This window comes from Phaseolus vulgaris, chromosome 2 (genome assembly GCF_051622355.1).
Source record: "Phaseolus vulgaris cultivar YP4 chromosome 2, ASM5162235v1, whole genome shotgun sequence".
NCBI lineage: Eukaryota > Viridiplantae > Streptophyta > Magnoliopsida > Fabales > Fabaceae > Phaseolus > Phaseolus vulgaris.
Genome location: NC_143499.1, coordinates 4,493,627 through 4,519,493, shown reverse-complemented (window position 1 = coordinate 4,519,493; position 25,867 = coordinate 4,493,627). Strand labels below are relative to the sequence as shown.

Here is a 25,867-nt window from a genome sequence, read left to right as displayed (position 1 = left end):
GATTCAAACACTTCCTTGATTTAATTTTCCTCATTCATCTTTGTTTTGTTATTCTATGTTCTAATAGGTCTTATTCTCTATCCTCATTAGTTATTTTTAAAGTAAGTTGGAGTGTATGTATGAAAATGTAAATTAATTATTTGATCCCTAAAACATTTTGATTTCTACGCTCAGAAAATACTTGTATTAACAAATAGTACAATAAACTATATTTGATATCCTTATATATCCTCTAGCAAAGTTTGTGAAATTTCGTCCTACTTTCTGCAATTTTATTCTGTGTTGAAAAATTGCGTTGAAAAATTCACACAAGTACTTTCATGTGCTGTTTGCACACTCCGAAGGAGGCACGTCCATAACAAAATCACAAAAAGGAGATATAGGGAAGAAAAGCCAGGACATTTTGTTTTTGGAAAACCTGTTTTGTTTACTCTCGATCTGGGTCTTGCTACGCCCTATTCCTTGGGTCTTTTGGTCTGAAAATTTTACCAGACATTCGTCATTGTGTGTATTGAGTTTTGGCATAGATTTGAGCCCCAGGTTCGTCTCACAAGATTTTCAATAAATTTTGTATTCATCACTGCCAGGGTTGAAAGGAAGGTTTGTTTGTGTGTGAAACTGTTTGATTTTATTCCTAGGTGAATACTCATCCGTTTGACGTGAAATTTGTCGCGTTTTGTCCCAAATTCAGTCCAGATTCTTACAAGGAATTTCAGGAAAAAATTATTCCGGGACAATTTTTCTGAAATTTTGTGAAAAACCAAGGCGATCCTCTAGCAAAATTTGTGAAATTTCGCCCTACTTTCCGCAATTTTATTTTGTGTTGAAAAATTGCGTTGAAAAATTCACTCAAGTACTTTCATGTGCTATTTGCACCCTGCGAAGGAGGCACGTCCATAAACAAATCACAAAAAGGAGATATAAGGAAGAAAAGCCAGGACATTTTGTTTTCGAAAAATTGGTTTTATTCACTCTCGGTCTGGGTCATGCTACACCCTATTCCTTGGGTCTTTTGGTCTGAAAATTTTACCAGACATTCGTCATTGTGTGTATTGAATTTTGGCTGAGATTTGAGCCCCAGGTTTGTCCCACAAGATTTTCAATAAATTTTTTATTCATCACTGCCAGGGTTGAAAGGAAGGTTCGTTTGTGTGTGAAACTATTTGATTTTTTTCCTAGGTGAATACTCATCCGTTTCACGTGAAATTTGTCACGTTTGTCCCAAATTCAGTCCAGATTCCTACGTGGAATTTCAAGAAAAAATTATCCAGGGACAATTTTTTTGAAATTTTGTGAAAAACCAAGGCTATCCTCTACCAAAATTTGTGAAATTTCGCCCTACTTTCCGCAATTTTATTTTGTGTTGAAAAATTGCGTTGAAAAATTCACACAAGTACTTTCATGTGCTGTTTGCACCCTGGAAAGGAGGCACGTCCATAAACAAATCACAAAAAGGAGATATAGGGAAGAAAAGCCATGACATTTTGTTTTTGGAAAATCGGTTTTGTTCAGTCTCGGTCTGGGTCTTGCTACGCCCTATTCCTTGGGTCTTTTGGTCTGAAAATTTTACCAGACATTAATCATTGTGTGTATTGAGTTTTGGCAGAGATTTGAGCCCCTGATTCGTCCCACAAGATTTTCAATAAATTTTTAATTCATCACTGCCAGGGTTGAAAAGAAGGTTCGTTTGTGTGCGAAACTGTTTGATTTTTTTCCTAGGTGAATACTCATCCGTTTGACGTGAAAATTGTTGCGTTTTGTCCCAAATTCAGTCCAGATTCTTACGTGGAATTTCAGGAAAAAATTATTCTGGGACAATTTTTCCGAAATTTTGTGAAAAACCAAGGCGATCCTCTAGCAAAATTTGTGAAATTTCGCACTACTTTCTGCAATTTTATTCTGTGTTGAAAAATTGCGTTGAAAAATTCACACAGGTACTTTCATGTGTTGTTTGCACCCTGTGAAGGAGGCACGTCGATAAAAAAATCACAAAAAGGAGATATAGGGAAGAAAAACCATGACATTTTGTTTTCGGAAAACCGGTTTTGTTCAGTCTCGGTCTGGGTCTTGCTACGCCCTATTCCTTGGGTCTTTTGGTCTGAAAATTTTATGAGACATTCGTCATTGTGTGTATTGAGTTTTGACAGAGATTTGAACCCCAGATTCGTCCCACAAGATTTTCAATAAATTTTTTATTCATCACTGTCAGGGTTGAAAAAGAAGGTTTGTTTGTGTGTGAAACTGTTTGATTTTTTTCCTAGGTGAATACTTATCCGTTTGACGTGAAATTTGTTGCGTTTTGTCCCAAATTCAGTCCAGATTGTTACGTGGAATTTAAGGAAAAAATTATTACGGGACAATGTTTCTGAAATTTTTTGAAAAACCAAGGCTATCCTCTAGCAAAATTTGTGAAATTTCGTCCTACTTTCTGCAATTTTATTCTTTGTTGAAAAATTGCGTTGAAAAATTTACACCAGTACGCTGCAAAGGAGGCACGTCCATAAACAAATCACAAAAAGGAGATCTAGGGAAGAAAAGCCAGGACATTTTGTTTTCCGAAAACCGATTTTGTTCACTCTCGGTCTGGGTCTTGCTACACCCTATTCCTTGGGTCTTTTGCTCTGAAAATTTTACCAGACATTCGTCATTGTGTGTATTGAGTTTTGGTTGAGATTTGAGCCTCAGGTTCGTCCGACAAGATTTTCAATAAATTTTTTATTCATCACTGCCAGTGTTGAAAGGAAGGTTCGTTTATGTGTGTAACTGTTTGATTTTTTCCTAGGTGAATACTCATCCGTTTGACGTGAAATTTGTCACGTTTTGTCCCAAATTCATTCCAGATTCTTACGTGGAATGTCAGGAAAAAATTATTCCGGTACAATTTTTCTGAAATTTTGTGAAAAATCAAGGCTATCCTCTAGCAAAATTTGTGAAATTTCGTCCTACTTTCTGCAATTTTATTCTGTGTTTAAAAATTGTGTTGAAAAATTCAAACAAGTACTTTCATGTGCTGTTTGCACCCTGCGAAGGAGGCACGTCCATAAACAAATCACAAAAAGGAGATATAGGGAAGAAAAGCCAGGACATTTTGTTTTCGGAAAACCGGTTTTGTTCACTCTCGGTCTGGGTCTTACTACGCTTATTCCTTGGGTCTTTTGGTGTGAAAATTTTACCAGACATTCGTCATTGTGTTCATTGAGTTTTGGCTTAGATTTGAGCCCGAGATTCGTCCCACAGGATTTTCAATAAATTTTTTATTCGTCACTGCCAGAGTTGAAAAAAAGGTTCGTTTGTGTGTGAAAATGTTTGATTTTTTTCCTAGGTGAATACTCATCCGTTTGACGTGAAATTTGTCGCGTTTTGTCCCAAATTCTGTCCAGATTCTTACGTGGAATTTCAGGAAAAAATTATTCCGAGACAATTTTTCTGAAATTTTGTGAAAAACCAAGGCTATATATCCTCTAGCAAAATTTCTGAAATTTCGTCCTACTTTCTGCAATTTTATTATGTGTTGAAAAATTGCGTTGAAAAATTCACACAAGTACTTTCATGTGCTATTTGCACCCTGCGAAGGAGGCACGTCCATAAACAAATCACAAAAAGGAGATAGAGGGAAGAAAAGCCAGGACATTTTGTTTTCCGAAAACCGGTTTTGTTCAGTCTCGGTCTGGGTCTTGCTACGCCTTATTCATTGGGTCTTTTGGTCTGAAAATTTTACCAGACATTTGTCATTGTGTGTATTGAGTTTTGGCTGAGATTTTAGCCCCAGGTTCATCCCACAAGATTTTCAGTAAAATTTTTATTCATCACTGCCAGGGTTGAAAGGAAGGTTCGTTTGTGTGTGAAACTGTTTGATTTTTTTCCTAGGTGAATACTCATCCATTTGACGTGAAATTTATCGCGTTTTGTCCCAAATTCAGTCCATATTCTTACAAGGAATTTCAGGAAAAAATTATTCCGGGACAATTTTTCTGAAATTTTGTGAAAAACCAAGGCGATCCTCTAGCAAAATTTGTGAAATTTCGCCCTACTTTCCGCAATTTTATTTTGTGTTGAAAAATTGCGTTGAAAAATTCACTCAAGTACTTTCATGTGCTATTTGCACCCTGCGAAGGAGGCACGTCCATAAACAAATCACAAAAAGGAGATATAAGGAAGAAAAGCCAGGACATTTTGTTTTCGAAAAATTGGTTTTGTTCACTCTCGGTCTGGGTCATGCTACACCCTATTCCTTGGGTCTTTTGGTGTGAAAATTTTACCAGATATTCGTCATTGTGTGTATTGAATTTTGGCTGAGATTTGAGCCCCAGGTTTGTCCCACAAGATTTTCAATAAATTTTTTATTCATCATTGTCAGGGTTGAAAGGAAGGTTCGTTTGTGTGTGAAACTGTTTGATTTTTTTCTAGGTGAATACTCATCCATTTGACGTGAAATTTGTCGCGTTTTGTCCCAAATTCAATCCAGATTCTTACGTGGAATTTCAGTAAAATATTATTCTGAGACAATTTTTCTAAAATTTTATGAAAAACCAAGGCTATCATACAATAAACAAAATAAATACGCTAAACTATACATCGATGTCATAGACTATAAATTTTATTTAGAAGAAAATATTTAATTTATAAGATTTATTATATTTGATTTATATATTAAAAAAAACTTAATAGTAGATATAAATGATACGATTGATCATATATATTTTAAATAATTTATTTATTAAAATGATTTTTTAAATATAAAATGACATATATATATGTATATTTCTGAAATTTATTTAAAATATAGTACAAAATGAATTGTTTACCTGAATTTGGAAGTTAAAAAAGTGTCTTTACTTTCATGTTTTGTAGGCATGATCTGACATAAATTATTTTGAATGAAATGAGAGCGAGATGGAAGAATGAGTCTTCCGTCTCAAAAGATAAGTGTCTATAGTCTTTGAATTCAAAAGTTAAATAAATGTGTGATTCCTTATTGGTTTGCAGCATCAACTTAGTCTTTATCCATATCCATTCCATTGAAGCTGTTCAACTTCAAATTTGAAAAAGATAAAAAAAAAAAAAAACTATTGACTTGGCACTTCATTGAACCAGTTGAAGATGTCAGAGGAACACTTTTCAGGTCACTTTCTTTTGCTTATATTTCACTTTACACACTTAACTTCACCCTCCTCTTCTTCTTCACTCAATAAAGCATCTTTGCATCTTCTGAAATGTTTCACCCAACTTTATTTTGCTGAACCAGTTAAACAGAATCTATAATTATATTTTGCTGAACCAATCTTCCAAGTTCCCATAAAAGTGACACTGCAAAATTTGTTTTTACTCCTGATTTCTTAGTGGTGCCAATTGAACCAAGTTTCTTAGTCAATTCGTTGCCAAGTCTTCCACTGCATAATTTCCTTGAAGTTTCCACTGCCCAAATATTCATGATGTTCATTCACCATATGCATGCATCTATATATTATATATTATGAGGATACAACTTCATTTTTTATGACAATGCATCTCTCTTTCCTACCAAAAATTCTTCTTTGTTGCCTTCTTTCTATGTTCTCAAGTCAACTTCTTTTGTTGTTGTTTTCTGCACATTTCACTCACCAGATTCATTCCAATCCAATCTAATGTCTTTAGCTATCTTTCTCTCTTCCATTCTTGTACTACTTTCACTTCTGAATGGCTTCCATGCCACCATACAACCAAACACACACATCACTGCTGGATCAAACTCTACCTGGAAGTCACCCTCTGGTGATTTTGAATTTGGATTCCTCCATCTCCGCAGTGATCTCTTTCTTGTGGGAATATGGTTTGGGAGAATCACAGAGAGAAAGCTGGTATGGTACAGAGCTCCCCCAATGGAACCAAATTCCCAAATCCAATTCACTTCTGCAGGACAACTTGTGGTAGTATACCCAAATGGGACTACTGCTCAGACCATACACGGTGGAGCAAACGGTGGGGCGGCAACATCTGCCACCATGCAAGACGATGGCAATTTTGTCATGAAGGACTCCAATTTAAGACATGTGTGGGAAAGTTTCAACTTTTCAGCCAACACAATCTTACCAGGCCAAACCTTGCAGACTAATCAAACCCTCTTTTCCAAGGGGAGAGGACCTTCAAACTACTCACAGGGAAATTTCATGCTATTGATGCAAAATGATGGCAACTTGTTGCTCCAAGCTCACCAATGGTCTGACCCAGCATACTGGTTTTCTTCAACCCTAACCTCCAATGTGAGGTTGGTTTTTAATGCTTCCACTGCTCTTATGTACCTTGTCAACGACACCGGGAAAATCTTCAATATGACCAAAACCACTCCAACCCCAGTGGAGGATTACTATCACCTTGCTACAATAGAAGAGAATGGGAATTTCCAACAATATGCATATCACAAGAGGAATGGCACAGAATGGAGCAGGGTTTGGAGAGCTGTGGAGGATCCCTGCAGAGTGAATGTTGTCTGTGGTGTGTATGGCTTGTGCACTTCTCCTGACAATGAATCAGTGAAGTGTGAGTGTATTCCAGGTTATATCCCATTGGATGATCAAGATGTTTCCAAAGGGTGTCACCCACCAGCTGTCATCAATTACTGCGCAGAGACCAACTTCAATCTCCAGGTCTTAGACGATACTGATTTCAATTTTGATATTCGTCTGTTTAGTTTTGATAGTGTTGACTTGGAAAGTTGTAAGAAGGCTGTAAAAGATGATTGTAACATCGTTGCTGCAACTTACAACCATTCCACCTCCACATGTGTGAAGAAGAGACTGCCCTTACTGAATGCTAGAAACAGCTCTTCTTCAAAGGGAATGAAAGCACTGCTTAAAGTTGCTCATAGGGTTGAGTCTGGGACACCTAAACTTCCCAAGAAGAAAAGTTTTAATGTAAGAGTCTTTTTGAAGGTTCTTCTTGCAGTTACTGCCACTCTTGCTTGTTTCCTGGGTGCTCTTGCTGTCTACTATCATCCTTTCGCTCGGAGACTAACAAGAAGAAGGAAGCATCTGAATGCAACCGCTATTGGAATCAACTTCAGGGAATTCACCTTTCAGGAGCTGCATGAAGCAACAGAGGGATTCACTAGGATTCTTGGAAGGGGAGGTTCAGGAAAAGTCTATCGTGGTGGTTTAGTAATAGATGGTGTAGAGATTGGTATTGCAGTGAAGACACTGGAAAAGAAAATTGAGAAAAGTGAAAGTGAATTCATGACTGAGCTCAGAATTATTGGCCGTACCCATCACAGAAATTTGGTGAGGCTTTTGGGGTTTTGCTTTGAGAGTAGCCATCGAATTATAGTGTATGAGTTGATGCCAAATGGAGCACTCTCCAGATTTCTGTTTGGAGAGAGAGAAAGGCCTGAATGGGGTCAGAGGATTGAAATGGCTCTTGGAGTCGCAAGGGGGTTGCTATACTTGCATGAAGAGTGCAACACCCAGATCATACATTGTGACATCAAGCCCGAAAATGTGCTACTTGATGCCAATTACACAGCAAAGATTGCAGATTTTGGGTTGTCCAAGCTTTTGAAGAAAGATCAAACTAGAACAAACACTAATTTAAGAGGCACAATGGGATACATGGCACCCGAATGGCTGAAGAGTGCACCTATAACTGCCAAAGTTGACATATACAGTTATGGGGTTATGCTATTGGAGATTATTTGCTGCAGAAAGCACGTTGAGGTTTGTGGGGCTGGAAAAGACAGTGAAGATGATGATGTGGTTCTTACAAAATGGGTTTTGAGGTGTGTGGTGTTTAGGCAACTAGAGCTAGTGGTGAGACATGACTCGGAAGTGTTGAATGATTTCAAGAGGTTTGAGGAAATGGCCTTGGTTGGCCTATGGTGTGTTCATCCAAATCCTGCTCTGAGACCTTCAATGAAGCACGTGATGCAGATGCTAGATGGAACCGTGGAAGTTGGTGTTCCTCCTTTGGTTTATGAGCAGATGATGCCAGACCAAAGCCTAAGTTTGTCATTGCAATCCTAAAGCTTCTATAGAAATAGATTTATAGTTTAAGGTTTAGGTTATAGAGTTTAACTTCAAATACAGAATATTAACTATTGTTTCAGATTCAAATCACTAATATTGAGTGTTACTTTACCTGAACTTAACATTAATTTATTTTTTATTATATAAACTCTCTTATCCATTTATGGAGCTATTTATAGCCCATTTACTTTTCATTGGTATCATCATCCATATATACAGACCTCCTCCTCCTGCATGGCATGCCACATTATGGGAGCATATAATTAATTTAAGATTTAAATAATTGAGTCTATATTAAATTATGTTGTTAAATACTTAAATTTTTCTTTTTTTAATTGAATTTTTATCATTTAATTTTTAATCTTTACCTGTGTTATAATTTTTAATTGAATTTTGATCATTTCATTTTACTTATGATTATAATGTTATCTTTACATCTTAAAGAATGTAAAGTTTTGTAATTAATATAAAACGATAATTAATATGAAGAATGCACTATTAGCACCCGTGACATGGCTGAAAATGCTAACATGTCTAAGGATATTTTTGTCCTTTCAGCAAGTGAGTTAAAATTTGAATAATTTGTAATTTCAAAAGGGTCTTATTCCTAATTTGGAGTGAGACTTGAAAATTGATTTTGAGGAAGAGAGGTTAAAGCTTGAAGGTTGCTTATGATTTGCATTTTGTCTTTGAGAAGTGATATATTGACAACTTGTACCACTTTAGAATCTAAACTTTTCTACTTAAAACTTGCACTAGTTTATGAAATGACGAAAATAATTTTTCTTTATATCATCAATATTGGAGCAGGTTGTAAAAATATCATTAGTGTTTGTTGTGGATACGATTCAATAGTTTTTCAAATTTTTCCACCTGCTGTAAGTGGAACCCACAATAATGAACCATGATATATTAATAATTCTTTTTTCTATATCGACTCTACAACTTTCAATATTATTATTTTAAAAAATTCTCACATCATTTACTTACAAATTTATTTTTTATTATATTTTTTAAAACAACTCTCTTAGTTATAAAATTATATTTTTTCAAAGATAATTCTCTAGTTTGTTGGGTATGAAGCCAGGACCAATTGGGTTGGGCTGACTAGACACATGTTTAGTGAGTGTGCTTAATTATTATGTCCCTTTATTATCTCTATTTAAAGAGATCATTGTACTTGTAATTGGTGTGCAACAGGATATAATGTAAACCTAATAGTTGCCCGGGTGGATGTAGGTTGCAGTTGGCGACCGAACCACGTTAAATCTTGTGTCGTTTATTTTTCTGCAGTTGATTCGTGATTATGTGTGTTGTTTCCGCGTGCGTTTTTCCCATCAAGTGGTATCAAGAGCCTGGGTTCGTTTACACACTAGAGGTTCGATCAGCAGAAATTAATCGACGAGATGTGAAAATTGTGGTTGCAGTAGCGTCCCAGAGTTAGGGTTTCGCAGAGGCGGCAACAATGTCCCAAAGTTAGGGTTTTGCAGAGGCGGCAACAACATCCCAAAGCCAGGGTTTTGCAGGGGTTGCAACAGCGTCCTAAGGCTTAGGGTTTCCCAGATCTGCTTCACAACAGCGGTGACCAGCGACGGTGGTGGTGCGAAGTGTCAGGGCAGTGGGGACTGCGACCAAGTCTGTTGGTGAGTGATTTTGGGTGGTGCAATTTTTGTGTTCTTGATTTAAAAAAAAAAAAGATTGCCAAGATCTGAAATCAGTTGTACCGAGTATCTCGTCTAGTCATTTGAGATGACAGAAGAAGGGAGGTTCTGAATTGAAAAATTCGATGGTATAGATTTCAGTTGGTGGAAAATGCAAATTGAGGATTGCTAGTTCAAAAAGATTTGGACGTGGCTTTGGATGACAAGCCAGAAAAGATGTCTAATGCAAAGTGGGCAGGTTTGGATCGGAAAGTTATGTCCGTAATCCGACTCTCTTTGAGTAAGAATGTTGCGTTCAACATTTTGAAGGAGAAGACAGCCATGTACGAGAAGCCATCTGCTGCAAACAAGGTGTTTCTGATTAGAGAATTGGTAAACACAAGGATGAAGGAAGACAGTTCAGTTACTGAGCACATCAATAAAACGAATTTGATCTTAGCCAGACTTATGTCAGTGGGCATTAAGTTCGATGATGAAGTTCAAGCTTTACTACTGTTATCGTCTTTGCCTGACAGTTGGTCCGGAACGGTTATAGCAGTTACCAGTTCAGCCGGATCCGATGGATTCACTTTTGAGAAGATTCGTGATCTCATTCTTGGCAAGGATGTCCGAAGAAGGAGTTCTGGGGAATTATCTAGTGAATCGCTATATGTCATGAGAGGTAAGAGAAATATCAGAGATAGTTGGAGCAAGAACAAAGGAAGGAGTCAGTCAAAGACTTAGGATTGCTCAAGTGTAACATGTTGGAACTGCAAGGAGGTGGGGCATTTCAGGAATCAATGCCCAAATGATAAACAAGTCAGCATTGCAGAAGATTCCGCGGACGAGGACCTCTTAGTCTGTTGCGCGGAGAGCAGTGTGGATTCCTGGGTCATGGATTCTGAAGCATTGCAGAATCTAGTTATTGGGGACTTTGGAAAGGTAAGACTAGCGGACAATATAACTCTTAAGGTAACGGGCATGGGTGACATAGTGTTGAAGACACCAGTTGGTTTTTGGACTTTGAAGAATGTCAGAGTTGTTCCAAGCTTAACGAAAAGTGTGATTTCTGTTAGGCAATGAACAGGAACATGAAGTGAAGTTTGAAAATCAGCACTGGAAGGTTGTCAAGGGAAATCTTGTCATGGCCTACGGAAGAAAGAAAGGTTCGTTGTATATAGTCAGATTACCGTGTCTGAGGAGTGACCATCCCCGTTCAGAAGATAAACAAAGTCCGGTTCACAGAATCTCATGGGCAGAAGAGGGTTGTCTTTACAAAAGAGAAACCCAGAGCCACAAGTCAGATTCAGGATGAACGAGCATGGAAAGGTTCAAGTAGACCAGTCAGAGGTACTTGTGGCAGTGGGAGCATGGGTTGTGCTTCAGCTAAAGTTCCTAGACGACAGTGGGTTAGGAGAACCAATATCCCAGCGATTGAAACTTCTCCAGAAAATGTCTTGTTGAATATGGAAAGTGTTTGTTCTCAGGTTGTTCCAGGATCTGGCAGTTCCTGTAAGTGGGAGTCAGTAGGAATAGAGAACGGGTATATGGAGAGTGTTTGTTCTCAGGTTGTTTCAGGATCCGACAGTTCCTGTAAGTGGGAGTCGGTAGGAACAGAGAACGGGTCAGTGACTGACGTGTTAAAACTCAAGGGAGTTTTAACGAAGTCTTCAAAATGATTAAGAAGGCTGGTGGCAACTAGTGGTGGAACATTGAGTTTCGTCGACAGATTACAGAAGTACATGTACACAGTTGAAGCGCAGGTGAACATTGTTCCGTGACTTCAAGTGGGAGATTGTTGGTATGAAGTCAAGACCAATTGGGTTGGGCTGACAAGACACCATGTACACAATTGAAGCGTAGGTGAACATTGTTCCGTGGCTTCAAGTGGGAGATTGTTGGATATGAAGTCAGGACCAATTGGGTTGGGCTAACTAGACACATGTTTAGTGAGTGGGCTTAATTATTATGTCCCTTTATTATCTCTATTTATCTCTATTTAAAGAGATCATTGTACTTGTAATTGGTGTGCAACAAGATATAATGTAAACCTAATAGTTGCCCCGATGGATGTAGGTTGCAGTTGGCGACCGAACCACGTTAAATCTTGTGTCGTTTATTTTTCTGCAGTTAATTCGTGATTATCTTGTGTTGTTTCCGCGTGCGTTTTTTTCCATCATAGTTCCCCATTTGTCAAGTAGCACATTTACTATGCAATTATCATTATTAGGTTTTAAAAGCCATTAACATCAAGTTAAAGAGATATTTTGTTCTCTTTGGAGGAAAAACGGGTCCAGATCTTTATATCACGTAGCATCAACATGGAAAGGAGAGAAAAGGTTTGCAACTGAATTAATCACAGAACATGACACTTTGCCAATCCTCAAAGAAGTTATTGAAAGTGATGAATTGCATTTATTTCTCTTTAGCTTCCAACACTTCCTATAATTAAACCTTTCCCTCTTCTCCTATTCACATCACACTTCTTGCTCATTCCTTGTTCCAATGTTGTGTCTGCCACTGTTGATCATCTTTCTCCTCCCTCTCAGAGGGGAATCAACGTGCCGCACAATCTCATGCGGCAAAATCAAAATTCACTTTCCGTTTGGTCTGAAACAAACTCCGATCGAAGCTACAATTTCTGGTCGGTGCAGCTATCCGAGGTTCCAGCTTTCCTGCGACAACCGCAACCGAACCATTCTGAGCCTCCCAGGTTCCGGAGATTTGGTGGTGAAAAGCATAAACTACGAGTCCCAAACTCTTACCGTGAACGACCCCGAAGGTTGTCTCCCGAAACGTTTCTTGCAGAACTTGAGCCTTTCCCTGCACCCACCGTTCACGTTTGAGGCAACCGTTTACGACCTAACGTTCCTTCGTTGTCCTTCCAACATGACACACTCCGTTGAATCTCCCCCAATTTCATGCCTCGATTCGAATTCCTCCTCCTCGGTGACATTCTCGTGGTGGCCTCTCAATGGCACGTTGCCGTGGAGTGAGGAGTGTGAGGTGATATCCTCGGCTTTTGTTCCCATTCCGAATCCAGACACGACATCGTTTTTCATGCCTGATCTCAACAAGGATGTCGTGTTAAAGTGGAACGAACCCGCGTGTGGGGATTGTGCTGGTCGTGGCCAAGTTTGTGGGTTCACCTCTCACACCAAAACTTTACAAGTAGGGTGCTTCTTCTATGCTCCTAACCAAAACCAAGGTACCAAAACCTCTTTCTTTTTTTCTTTTTTTTAGTATAAAGAAATGATATACTGAAAACTTCTAGTATACAACTTTTATTGATGATATCAAAAAATATATTTTTGTCATATCATAAAAAAAAAATTATATAAAAAAATTATATTTTGATAACTTACTCTAATATACCACTTATGATATAAAACAAATGATATTTTTGTTATATCATACAACAACTACTGAAATTTTATATAGAAAAATGATATAGTGACAATTTAGTATAAAATTGATGATATGAAAAAAAAATGGTGTTTTTGTCATATACCATACAAAAAATAAAATTTTAAATAGAGAAATGAGATTGTATATTGGAGTGGATGGTTAATATATCAAATTTTTTACTATATTTGCTTTTTTATTCTATTATTTTATGATCCTATTTGTTGAAACTCTACAAATTTTCCACTTTTAAATTTATAACCCATTTATTGCTTTTATATTTAATAATTTAATTTATATTTTAATTGAATAATTTAATTTATATTTTAATTGAATAATTTAATTTCATTAATTATTATAATTATTTCTAGTTGTTACAAGAATGTCAAATAAATATCATTACCCAAGATTCTTATTTTAAGGCTATATTTGGATTAATTAACAGAACCAAAATTTTGTGGCCAGGCTTGATGCCTTGGCCAATTGGCATGGTGTGACAGCTTAGGTAAATAATTAATGAATGTTGAATATATTTATTTAAAGCAGTAAACAAATATTTTTATTATTGAGTGATACTACGTTTTTTTCATTATGAAAGTATTATATTATTTATTTGAAAAAGGCACAAATAATTATGTTTTTAAAAAATACTCTGATTAAAAATACTCAAATTCAATTGTTAAGTGAATTAATTATTCTTCGAGAGAAGTAAAGCTTTATTGTATAAATTAAGGTTTGTAATTAGTTAATAATAAAAAATGTCGTATAATGTGTCCGAGCATAACCATTAATTTTTCATTTTCATATTATAAATCTGGGTGCTCACTTAGTCGTGAGAATATCTTCACTAATTTGCTAGTAATTAATATGTATCTTGTATAATGGACAGACATTTTAAATACAAAAATTTTAAAATAGTTATAGGTATTCAACATAAAAAAATATAGAATATAGTTTCAAAACAACCAAATGTCTAAAAATAAAGTTAAAAATTACTGAATTCGGTAGGGAATAATAATTTTAATAGAAAAATTAAAATCAATATACGAAGGGGAAATCAAATATATAATTGTAAACAAATAGTAATTTAAAAATTCAAAATTTGTAAAATATATATAGGGGAATTTTCGTGTAATTTTTTCTACTACTAATAACATTTTAAGTCATAATATAAAATTTATCACTGATATAAAAATGAAAACGTGGTGGAACAAAAAAATAAAAACAGGAAAGAAACAAATAGATAGTGTGAATAAACTCTCACATAGATAAAAAAAAAAAAAAACCCTCATTCTACTTAATTAATAGTGTTTAGAATGTTTGATTTTATATTGAACATTTTTTTAGTGCAACCTAACTTTAATACAATATATTAATTATCTTATTTTTATGTAATAAAGAAAATTATGTCAAATAAAGGATAATATATATTTTTATTTGTAAAACAATTATAAGACATAAAATATAAAAAAAATGGAGACGGTACGATAGCAATTATATTTTTGGTTTTATAAAATAACGATTAAATTAAAAATTGAGAATTTATTTATTTTTATAGAAATTTGTTTTGCTTCATTAAAGTAAGCCATAGTACAAAAACTGTTTCTGACACGGACTCGTTGAATAGGTCTTTCAAGAAGCGCCAAATATGGGTTAACGATCGGAGTGGGAATACCTGGGCTTTTATGTTTAACTGGGCTTTGCTGCTTTATGTGTAGTAAATTCGATGTGTACGCACATGGTAACCGGGCTAGGCCCACCAGAGAGCTTCCAAGCTCCATTACGACTCTTCCACGATCCTCGCCCACAGTGGGCCTTATTGGGCCGGAAATTGAAAAATTGCCCAAGACTCTTATTGGTGAGAGTGGGCGCTTACCGAATTGGAACGATAACACGTGTCCAATTTGTCTCTCTGAATACGAGCCCAAGGAGACGCTAAGGACCATTCCTGCGTGCAACCACTATTTTCATGCACACTGCATTGATGAGTGGCTGAAGATGAATGCCACGTGTCCCTTATGCAGAAATTCACCGGATCCATGTTCTACCGTTACCCCTTCTTCTTCTTCTTCTTTGCCATAGCTAATCCAATAGCCACGTGTTAGTCCTGTGTAGTAGAGAGACTCTTCACCTCCTATTTTTACTATCATATACAATTTTTTTTCTTTCTACTATTCGTAATTAGGATACAATTTATACCAAATTTTATGTAATAAATAATATTTTTTTGTTATTTATGATTTTTTAATTAAATATATGGTAGTTAGAATTACTATCAGCATTGGGGGTGTAGCTCATATGGTAGAGCGCTTGCTTCGCATGCGAGAGGCACGGGGTTCGATTCCCCGCACCTCCATTTTTTTTGTGCTTTTTCTATTTTTTTGTGCTTTTTTCAGTTTTTTGTGCCTTTTCATTTTTTTTTGGGTTTTCCATTTTTTTAAATTTTTTTGTGTCTTTTACTTTTTTTTTAAAAACAACAAATAAATAATGGAATAATTCTTTAAACTATACTTAATGTTTGCTTTGTGTATTCCTTTGTAGCTTACTTAACACTGCTGATAAAAAGATTCTTAAAGTTTGTATAGTTGTAATGTGCAAGACATAATTGGGTAGTTAAGTCACTAATCACACTATTCTTCTAGTCCTAATTATTAACTTCTCTAACAATAATTCATATTTTTTATGACTCATTTCTACAACAATTCACGTTTTTAATAAATAATTTATGCAATAATTCAATTGTTTTATGACTTGTTTGTGACCTCACCGATTATTTCCTCTCTAATTTGTTTCATACCATTCAAATATTTATCTTTATAATATGGTATTTACATAATGCACTATTTTGCTTTATGATATGTCGGTGGATTAAGACATTTGTTTTCAAATCTATGAATAATAATATTAAACAAAAACATAAAATTTGTCCAAAAACGTGTTTTACAAATAGGAAAAAGTTCAATACGCAACCTCCGTGGAGATAGGAATTTCAATGGACATGATTCAGATAAGTAATAATATATCAAAAAATTATTTTTTAATTTTTTAAATTAAAATATATTTTATATATGAGTAGATATATGACTCGAGACTCAAAGAATTTATATTTTTCAGATTAAGTGTTATTTCTCCCACATATCTATTTAAGAAAAAAAATCTAATAATCGAATTTAACTTGAATTTCAGATTAATTAAATATTGAGTTCATTCTAACTATTATAATATTAACTTAATATAGTAAGTAATATAATATTTTTTTAACATGGTTATATATATTTATTATATATATATTTATATATTTTATAATATTTATATATTTAACATGGTTATAAATATAATATTAATTATATTTATATATTTTTTATTATATTTATATATTTTGTATTATATTTTTTAAATATTATGTTATATTTTTTAAATATTATGAATCTTACTATTCGTAATATAAAATATTCATGATTATATAAGCTCTTCGATTCAAGATTCAACTAATATGATAGCAAGATGTGAAATATTTATAAATATCAAAAGTTTTTTCTTTATTCTATATTTCGACATTCAAGTATGACATGTTAATTTGTATTGAGTAAGGATCTTCTATGCAACCACTCCTTTCACCCTTGCGCTTCTGAATTTCTTATTCCCAAAGCTGAAACACAAAAAGGGATAAATGTAGAGTTAATCTATGAACAACAAGAAATTTGAAACACTCCCCACCTTCAAATTAATAAATGTCAAATTAATGAATAGTTATTCCAAGAAGAAAGATAGTAATTTGATTTTTGTCAAGAATTCTGAAATTTACCATACCTTTGCATTGAGAATGATTGAGCAGTGACATCTACTGGTGGGTTTGAGAAGTGATTATTAGAAACATTAAGAAATTAAGAAATATTAACAACAAATTAAGAAGAAATTGATTTTGGTTTTTTCCATTTCAAACAACCCAAAGCAAAAAGATGTAAAAATAAATCATAAGAAAAGAAACAAAATCTTACAAGACTACGAGATTTTTAAGAAGAGTGACTACTGCACTTGGGATTGTTCCTGACAACTCATTGTTGTCTAGCCATCTATATCATCAATGCAAACAAAGCTTAATTCACATTGTTTGATTCAAAAAAATGTGTAATTTGGTCAACCAACATCAACATAAACGTGCTTACAAGAATTTAAGAGACTCCAAGTTGGCAAAAGATTCTGGGATATTTCCTTCCAATTTATTCTTAGACAAATCCATACTAATAAGGTTTTTCAAGCTACCAAGTTCTTGAGGAATATTTCCACTTAAGTTATTTCCGAAGAGATGCCTGCAATGAAAAGTTTTATAATCAATCTTTCTGGAAAACAATAAAAGAAAAGGAGAAAGAGTGTTGAGAAATTGTAGAATCCTGATACATATACATACAGATGTTGAAGGGAGGGTAGTTGGGCAAGTTCTGGACCCAAAGTTCCACTAAGACCACTATTTCCCAAGTATCTGAAATTGAAAGAACATGCACATAAGTGATTAGAAATGAAGGGATGAAGAAAGTAAAGGAGAAAGAAAGGGAATGTTACATGCGAAGGACGACGTTGTCATTGGAGTCGCAGGAGACACGAAGCCAAGTACAAGGATTAACGAGAGTAGGGTCCCAACTCTGTAGAACGTTGTTGGGATCAGAAACCCTTCTTCTAAAAGCAGAAAGAGCGTCTCCTACAAATTCAAACAAACCTCACATCAGTTTTACGTGAAATGCATGCATTTGTTTGTCAAAACAAAAGGGTTTGAACAAAGAATAAAAGTACCTTCAGAGTTTGAGAGGGATGAGAGAGGACATTGGAGAATGAGACATAACAGACACAACAACTCCAATCTAGACATCCTCAATTCCTGTCAGAATAGACAGAGATTAAACTTCCATCAATACAAACAACACTAACTTTAAATAACACAATTTTACCTTATCACACTTAGGTTGTATCTGGATTGGAGATGGAAGTTGTGGGAGAGGGAGTAAGAGAGTGAATTTGTGAGGATATGAGAATATGTGTTAGGTTGTTTAGATTGATGGATGTTAGAATAAATTTATAAGGATGATTTAGGGAAGTTTTTGAATGATGTGATGAATAAGAGAGAATTTAATTTTCTTAAAGAATTTTATTTTATTATTAAAAAATATTTCAATAATGAATTTTGTTAAAAAAAAATTATTTAAGTTAATTAAATTGTTGTAAATTTTTTCTGATATCATTGAATAATTATTTTTGAAAAAAAATATTGCAACATAATTAAGGTTATATATATTAAAATTTAAAATTGTTACATAAAAATAAATAATTAAAATATTCAAAATTCTAGATAAATACAAATCTTAAATATTTTATGTCCTGTTTAAATAAAAATATAAAATATTTAAAATCTTAAATAAATACAAATCTTAAATATTTAATATCCTATTTAAATAAAAGTATGAAAATGAATAAAATCGATTATCTCTTCCCTACAACATGGACGATAATCAATTATGGCATCAAAGATAACAACAATTACTAAAAAACGATTATCGCATGAAATCAACATAAATGAGACTCGATTTTCATTATGAGAATCGATTCTTACATGAAATCAACATAAATGAAACTCGATTATCATAATAAAAATCCATTCTCACATGAAATCATCATAAATGAGACTTGATTTTTATAAGCAACACTAGGACAAAATCGATTCTCCCATTAAATCAACGTGAACAATAATCAATACTCCTAAAACACAACCAACACAAAATTGATTATCATAGCTCGACTAGGTTACCAGAAATCGATTTTACCTATTCCACCTTACTCTTTCACGGTAAAGTTGTTGTTAACCACACAAAAAAAACTTGAATGTCATGCATGCACAATATAAAGATTAAGGGGTATGGAAGTAAAATACTATCATCCTATGTGGAATCAGTTCAATCTCGTGTATTTATGTGAAGAAACCAAAATGTTTCCACCCACTAGTTCATCCCTCCTCCAAGTCTACCCATGAAAGCAAAGAGATCATTAATTTTCCATATAAACCAATTAACAATTCTCTTACAAACATAATTTATTGTTAACTAAATGTATAATTTTTTATTGATTCTCAAACATAAATATTCTCTAAATAATATACGTATATAAGACTAAAAGAATAGAAAACTTAAAAATTTGTTTAATAGTGGGAAGTGAGAGATAAATTTATTAATTTTATATATAAAAAATAATAATAATGTAATTCACATTGTTATTTCCGGTCTATTTTTTATAATTTGTTTATTTATATTCTTATTTTTTTATTAAATTAAAAAAATTATAAAACTCTACTTATTTATACTCTACTTAAAAATGAAACATTGAATTTTATTGATATGACCTATTTTTGTTTATGATTAAACAAATCATCATTCATTCACATGCTTCAGATGACTCAGACTAAAAGTCAAATTCACATTAACATTGATTCATACATCTAATTTCACCATTTATTACACATTCTCATACATTTGAATGGGGACTCGTCTCATTTTAAATGATTCTATTTTTTTAAATATCTAAATAAAAATTTCAGATTTATTAAACTTTAAATTTTATATCAAATAAAATATTTCAATTCTCATCAAATATAAAAACTATTTAAATATTAAATAATTGTTAACAGTTCAAGAATATTTATATTAGAGATTTTTTTATCATGTTTTTTTTTTCTTGATTGAAGTTGATCAAGATTAATTTTAATTAATGTCAATAACAATTATTTTAACGGCATCAGTGAGAATTATTTCTAGTGTCTTGTTTCTTGGAGTTTATTTTTATCAACCGTGGTTAAAGGACCTTGTTATTATTATCATAAATTACTCTGATGAATTATACTTTTTTTTTTAATATTTATATTTTTCAGATTATGTGTTATTTCTCCCACATATCTATTTAAGAAAAAAAAAATCTAATAATTGAATTTGACTGGAATTTCAATCCTGATTAATTAAATACTCAAATGTACACTTCAATCTAATTATCTAATTATTATAATATTAATTTAATATGATAAGTAATACAACCATTTTTCTTGAATATGGTTGTGATTATTAGTTATATTTTTACATATTTATATGTTTTATGTTATATTTTTTAAATATTATGAATCTTATATTCGTGATATAAAACTATTGATTATATAAGTTTTTCGATTCAAGATTCAATTATCATGATAGCAAGATGTGAAATATTTATAAATAGCAAAAGTTTTTTATCTATTCTATATTTTGACATTTAAGTATGACATGTTAATTTGCATTGAGTAAGGATCTTTTATGCAACCACTTCTTTTAAATATTATGAATCTTATATTCGTGATATAAAACTATTCATTCATGATAATATAAGTTCTTCGATTCAAGATTCAATTATCATGATAGCAAGATGTGAAATATTTATAAATAGCAAAAGTTTTTTATTTATTCTATATTTTGACATTTAAGTATGACATGTTAATTTGCATTGAGTAAGGATCTTCTATGCAACCACTTCTTTCATCCTTGCGCCTCTGAATTTCTTATTCTCAAAACTAAAACACAAACAAGGATAAATGTAGAGTTAATATATGAACAACAAGAAATCTGAAACACTCCCCACCTTCAAATTAATAAATGTCAAATTAATGAATAGCTATTCCAAGAAGAAAGATACTTTAAAGCAATGAGTTGTGGAATGGATACATAAGTAAAGAGGGAGAATGAACTATTTTAAGGGAGCACAAGTTTTCTTTGGCTTCTTTTACCAAAGCTAATTTAGTACCAATCACCCTTTTGCTTGCAAATATATATACGTTTTATCTTTAAAAACTTTTTTATTTGAATTAATGGGTATCTCAACCATGCATATAAATATGGTAATTTGATTTTTGACAATAATTCTAAAATTTACCATACCATTGCATTGAGAATGATTGAGCGGTGACATCTATTGGTGGGTTTGAGAAGTGATTATTAGAAACATTACTACACAACACAATTGACGAGGTTTCAAATTAGTTGACATATTAACAATAAATTAAGAAGAAAATGATTTTGGATATTTTCATTTCAAACAACCCAAAGTAAAAAGATGTCAAAATAAATCATAAGAAAAGAAACAGAATCTTACAAGACTACAAGATGTTTAAGAAGAGTGACTACTGCACTTGGGATTGTTCCTGACAACTCATTGTTGTCTAGCCATCTATATCATCAATGCAAACAAAGCTTAATTCACAATTGTTTGATTCAAAAAAATGTGTATGGTTAAGTTTTTAATATGGTAAACCAACATTAAACGTGCTTACAAGGATTTAAGAGACTTCAAGTTGGCAAAAGATTTTGGGATATTTCCTTCCAATTTATTCTTAGACAAATCCATACTAATAAGGTTTTTCAAGCTACCAAGTTCTTGAGGAATATTTCCACTTAACTTATTTCCAAAGAGATGCCTGCAATGAAAAGTTTTATAATCAATCTTCCTGGAAAACAATAAAAGAAAAGAAGTAAGAGTGTTGAGAAATTGTAGAATCATGATACATATACATACAGATGTTGAAGGGAGGGTAGTTGGGCAAGTTCCGGACCCAAAGTTCCACTAAGACCACTATTTCCCAAGTCTCTGAAATTGAAAGAACATGCACATAAGTGATTAGAAATGAAGGGATGAAGAAAGTAAAGGAGAAAGAAAGGGAATGTTACATGCGAAGGACGACGTTGTCATTGGAGTCGCAGGAGACACGAAGCCAAGTACAAGGATTGACGAGAGTAGGGTCCCAGCTTTGCATAACGTTGTTGGGATCAGAAAGCCTTCCTCTAAAAGCAGAAAGAGCGTCTCCTACAAATTCAAACAAACCTCACATTAGTTTTACGTGAAATGCATGCATTTGTTTGTCAAAACAAAAGGGTTTGAACAAAGAATAAAAGTACCTTCAGAGTTTGAGAGGCATGAGAGAGGACATTGGAGAATGAGACATAACAGACACAACAACTCCAATCTAGACATCCTCAATTCCTGTATGTTAGAAGAGACAGAGATTAAACTTCCCATTAATTCAAACAACACTAACTTTAAGTAACAAATAATGTTACCTTATCACACGTAGGTTGTATCTGGATTGGAGATGGAACTTGTGGGGGAGGGAGTAACAGAGTGAATTTGCAAGGATATAAGAATATGTGAGGTTGTTTAGATCGATGGATGTTAGAGTGAATTTATAAGGATGATTTATCGAAGTTTTTGAGTGATATGATGAATAAGAGAGATTTTTTTTAAAGGTATTAAATGTAAGTTTACAATTTGATTTTTATTATTTAAAAATATTTTGAATAATAAATTATGATGAAAAAATTATTTGAATTAATTAAATTGTTGTAAATTATTTATTTATGATACCATTGAATAACTATTTGAAAAAAACATTGTAACATAATTAGGGTTATATATGTAAAAATTAAAAATTGTTAAAAAAAATAATTAAAATATTCAAAATTATAGATAAATACAAATCTTAAATATTTTATGTCCTATTTAAATAAAAATATAAATTTTTTAAAATTTTAAATAAATATAAATTCTAAATATATAACCACTAATTTAAACAAAAATTTAAAATAAGTTTGAATTTGTAAAATATTTAAAATTTTAAATAAATACAAATCTTGAATATTTAATGTCCTATTTATATAAAAATGTAATTTTTTAAAAATATTATAAATTTTAAATAAATAAAAATCCTAAATATTTAAAGTCCTATTTAAATAAAAATATGAAAATTTTAAAATATTAAAAATCTTAAATAAATACAAATTTTTAATATTTAATGTCCTATTTAAATTAAAATAAAAAGTTTTTAAAATATTCAAAATCTTAAATAAATACAAATCTTGAATATTTAATGTCCTATTTAAATAAAAGTATGAAAATGAATAAAATCAATTATCTCTTCCCTACAACATGGACGATAATCAATTATGGGATCAAAGACAACAACAGTTACTAAAAAACGATTCTCGCATGAAATCAACATAAATGAGACTCGATTCTCATAATGAAAATCGATTCTCACATGAAATCAACATAAATGAGACTCGATTCTCATAATGAAAATCTATTCTCACATGAAATCATCATAAATGAGACTTGATTTTCATAAGCAATGCTAGGACAAAATCGATTCTCCCATTAAATCAATGTGAACAATAATCAATACTCCTAAAACACAACCAACACAAAATTGATTATCATACCTCGACTAGGTTAACGAAAATTCTTCCACCTTACTCTTTCACGGGTAAAGTTGTTGTTCCTCAACCACAAAAACAACTTGAATGTCATGCATGCACAATATTAAGATTAAGGGACATGGAAGTAAAATATTATTGTCCTATGTGGAATTAGTTCAATCTCGTATATTTATGCCAAGAAACCAAAATGCTTCCCACCCACTAGTCCATTCGTCCTCCAAATCCACTGGCGGAAGCATAAAGATCATTAATTTTCCATATAAACCAACTAACAATTCTCTTACAAACATATAATTTATTGTTAACTAAATGTATAATTTTTATTGATTCTCAAATATAAATATTCTCTAAATAATATACGTAAATAAGACTAAAAGACACAAGAAAATAGAAAACTTAAAAATTTGTTTAATAGTGGGAAGTGAGAGATAAATTTATTAATTTTATATATAAAATAATAATAATAATGTAATTCGCATTGCTATTTCCGGTCTATTTTTGATAATTTGTTTATTTATATTCTTATTTTTTTTATTAAATTAAACAAATTATAAAACTCTATTTATTTATACTCTACTAAAAATGAAACATTGAATTTGATTGATATGACCTATTTTTGTTTCTGATTAAACAAATCTCATTCATTCACATGCTTCAGATGACTCAGATAAAACTCAAACTCACGTTAACATTGCATTCATACATCTAATTTCACCATTTATTACATGGGGACTCGTATCATTTTAAATTATTCTATTTTTTCTAAATATCTAAATAAAAATTTCAGATTTATTAAATTTTAAAGTTTATATCAAATAAAATATTTCAATTCTCATCAAATATAAAAACTATTTAAATATTAAATAATTGTTAACAATTCAAGAATATTTATATCGAGTTTTTTTTTCTTGATTGAAGTTGATCAAGATTAAATTTAATTAATGTCAATAACATTTATTTTAACGGCATCAGTGAGAATTATTTCTAGTGTCTTGTTTCTTGGAGTTTATTTTTATCAACCGTGGTTAAAGGACCTTGTTATTATTATCATAAATTACTCTGATGAAATTATACTTTTTTGTTTTTTTAATATTTATATCATTCTTTATTAAAAACTTGGTGTGATATTTAAAAAAATAAAAAAAATTATTTACTGTGCAAAAAGCAAATGTATTTTAATTTTTAAACCAATGAAAGGCTAAAAGTAATTATATTTGTATAAAAACATAATTAACATAATGTCACAGTTTAATAAAATAGGTAAAATGAATGAAATGAGAAGGAGACAGTTGGCTGAAGTGTTGTAATGATTGAAGACAGTTGGGTTGTTACAAAGGTTCCATTTAAAAATTTGCATTAAGTGTTCAAAATTTAAAGGTAAATATTAAATATACTTTGTGACTACATAATTATAGGTATTGGTATTGGTTCATCAAGATTTGTAAAGAAAGAAATAATAAATATAAGAAAATAGAGAAGAAATTTAAGAAAAAAACTATTTTATTAATATTAAAAACTCTATTTATAAATAAATAAATAAATAAAAAATAACAAATGTAACTATTACTCATAGAACAAATAGATGTAGTTATAATTGAAAAGTTGAAAAATTAATAGAATCATTTTTTTATTGCATGCTTCAACCCCTGATTCCTTATATGATGTAATTTATTTAATATTTTCTTATTGTTTTCATTTTTTTTCTGAACTCTTTCAGCGTCTTTTTTATTCTTTGATTAAAATATTATTATTTTATTATAATCAATAATTATATTAAAAATATTATTGATTTTAGTGTTTGGAGTTACATGATAATTTTATACAAGTTAAGAGAGAATATTCATTCAATTAGACTCTAAACAATGTAAGACTCCTAAATAGTATACAATTATTAAATGTATTAAAATAGTTTTAATGCATTATCATATTTAGGAATTTTGTTTTATTTGAAATTAGTTCTATACAAAAAAAATTAATGTATTTTTATAATTATTTTATTTTCCTCAAACTTTTTAAGTAACCCAACAAACGTCAAGAGTGGTTGATTTGTCAAAATATTTATAAACAAGAAAATCTATTTTTTCTTAAATGAAAACTAATATAAATATATATAAACTTGATAAAATATTTGTTTGCACATGTTTTTCTACTTATAACGGTCAATTTCTACTTCTTGCGATTTATTGCAGCATTTGGATCTTTTATCTTCCTTCTTTCCTTTTCCTCTCTTTATTTTTTCCATATACATTATGCTATTCAACTATATTTTAAACTTTTTTCATTAGATTTATTAAATATTTATTACAGATGTATATTTTTATTAAATATTATATAGCCAAAATCTCTGTATATAATCAAATAATTTAAAGTATCATTAAAGCTCTTACGATAAGATATTAATTATGCGCGATAAATGACAATAAAAAAGTAATTAATATTCGAGATAACAATTAATACAAAAAATAAAGTGATTAAAGTTGAAATCGATAATTTAAAGTAATTAGTGTTTTTAAAAATATAGCGTAACAGTTTTTTGTTTAAACAAGATTTACTTAAC

General features: G+C 31.8%; 4 protein-coding genes and 1 non-coding gene across 5 annotated transcripts; 3 read left to right on the top strand and 2 right to left on the bottom strand.

The window, feature by feature from the left end:
• The first annotated feature begins 5,104 nt into the window (after positions 1–5,104).
• Positions 5,105–8,122, top strand: LOC137810391 (G-type lectin S-receptor-like serine/threonine-protein kinase LECRK2). The gene has a single exon (XM_068611627.2). The coding sequence runs from the start codon at positions 5,625–5,627 to the stop codon at positions 7,989–7,991; it is 2,367 nt and encodes a 788-aa protein (XP_068467728.1). The 5' UTR covers positions 5,105–5,624; the 3' UTR covers positions 7,992–8,122.
• Positions 8,123–11,972: 3,850 nt separating this feature from the next.
• Positions 11,973–15,272, top strand: LOC137810389 (putative RING-H2 finger protein ATL21A). The gene is made up of 2 exons (XM_068611625.2): positions 11,973–12,842; positions 14,667–15,272. The coding sequence occupies exons 1-2, from the start codon at positions 12,140–12,142 to the stop codon at positions 15,119–15,121; spliced, it is 1,158 nt and encodes a 385-aa protein (XP_068467726.1). The 5' UTR covers positions 11,973–12,139; the 3' UTR covers positions 15,122–15,272.
• A 50-nt stretch (positions 15,273–15,322) lies between these two features.
• TRNAA-CGC (transfer RNA alanine (anticodon CGC)) lies at positions 15,323–15,395 on the top strand. Its single transcript has one exon. It is a non-coding gene; the product is annotated as a tRNA-Ala (tRNA).
• A 1,241-nt stretch (positions 15,396–16,636) lies between these two features.
• On the bottom strand, positions 16,637–17,903 carry LOC137810390 (uncharacterized). The gene is made up of 7 exons (XM_090299391.1): positions 17,828–17,903; positions 17,600–17,735; positions 17,448–17,519; positions 17,206–17,349; positions 17,042–17,112; positions 16,850–16,922; positions 16,637–16,688 (listed from the first exon to the last, which is right to left on the bottom strand). The coding sequence occupies exons 1-7, from the start codon at positions 17,901–17,903 to the stop codon at positions 16,637–16,639; spliced, it is 624 nt and encodes a 207-aa protein (XP_090155517.1).
• Positions 17,904–20,563: 2,660 nt separating this feature from the next.
• On the bottom strand, positions 20,564–22,231 carry LOC137809873 (uncharacterized). Its single transcript, XM_090299390.1, has 8 exons — positions 22,156–22,231; positions 21,994–22,078; positions 21,766–21,901; positions 21,614–21,685; positions 21,372–21,515; positions 21,194–21,268; positions 20,980–21,048; positions 20,564–20,615 (listed from the first exon to the last, which is right to left on the bottom strand). The coding sequence occupies exons 2-8, from the start codon at positions 22,067–22,069 to the stop codon at positions 20,564–20,566; spliced, it is 624 nt and encodes a 207-aa protein (XP_090155516.1). The 5' UTR covers positions 22,070–22,078; positions 22,156–22,231.
• Between the last annotated feature and the right edge of the window lie 3,636 nt (positions 22,232–25,867).

Coding starts and splice junctions, on each gene's coding strand:
- LOC137810389 (XM_068611625.2), top strand. CDS start 12,140: ATGTTGTGTCTGCCACTGTTGATCATCTTTCTCCTCCCTCTCAGAGGG. Junction 12,843..14,666: donor TGCTCCTAACCAAAACCAAG/GTACCAAAACCT, acceptor CTCGTTGAATAG/GTCTTTCAAGAAGCGCCAAA.
- LOC137810391 (XM_068611627.2), top strand. CDS start 5,625: ATGTCTTTAGCTATCTTTCTCTCTTCCATTCTTGTACTACTTTCACTT.
- LOC137809873 (XM_090299390.1), bottom strand. CDS start 22,069: ATGTCTAGATTGGAGTTGTTGTGTCTGTTATGTCTCATTCTCCAATGT. Junction 21,686..21,765: donor GACAACGTCGTCCTTCGCAT/GTAACATTCCCT, acceptor TTTCAATTTCAG/AGACTTGGGAAATAGTGGTC. Junction 21,049..21,193: donor CTTAAACATCTTGTAGTCTT/GTAAGATTCTGT, acceptor TGTGTTGTGTAG/TAATGTTTCTAATAATCACT.
- LOC137810390 (XM_090299391.1), bottom strand. CDS start 17,903: ATGTCTAGATTGGAGTTGTTGTGTCTGTTATGTCTCATTCTCCAATGT. Junction 16,923..17,041: donor TCTTCTTAAAAATCTCGTAG/TCTTGTAAGATT, acceptor ATATTTCTTAAT/TTCTTAATGTTTCTAATAAT. Junction 16,689..16,849: donor CAATCATTCTCAATGCAAAG/GTATGGTAAATT, acceptor TTTGTGTTTCAG/CTTTGGGAATAAGAAATTCA.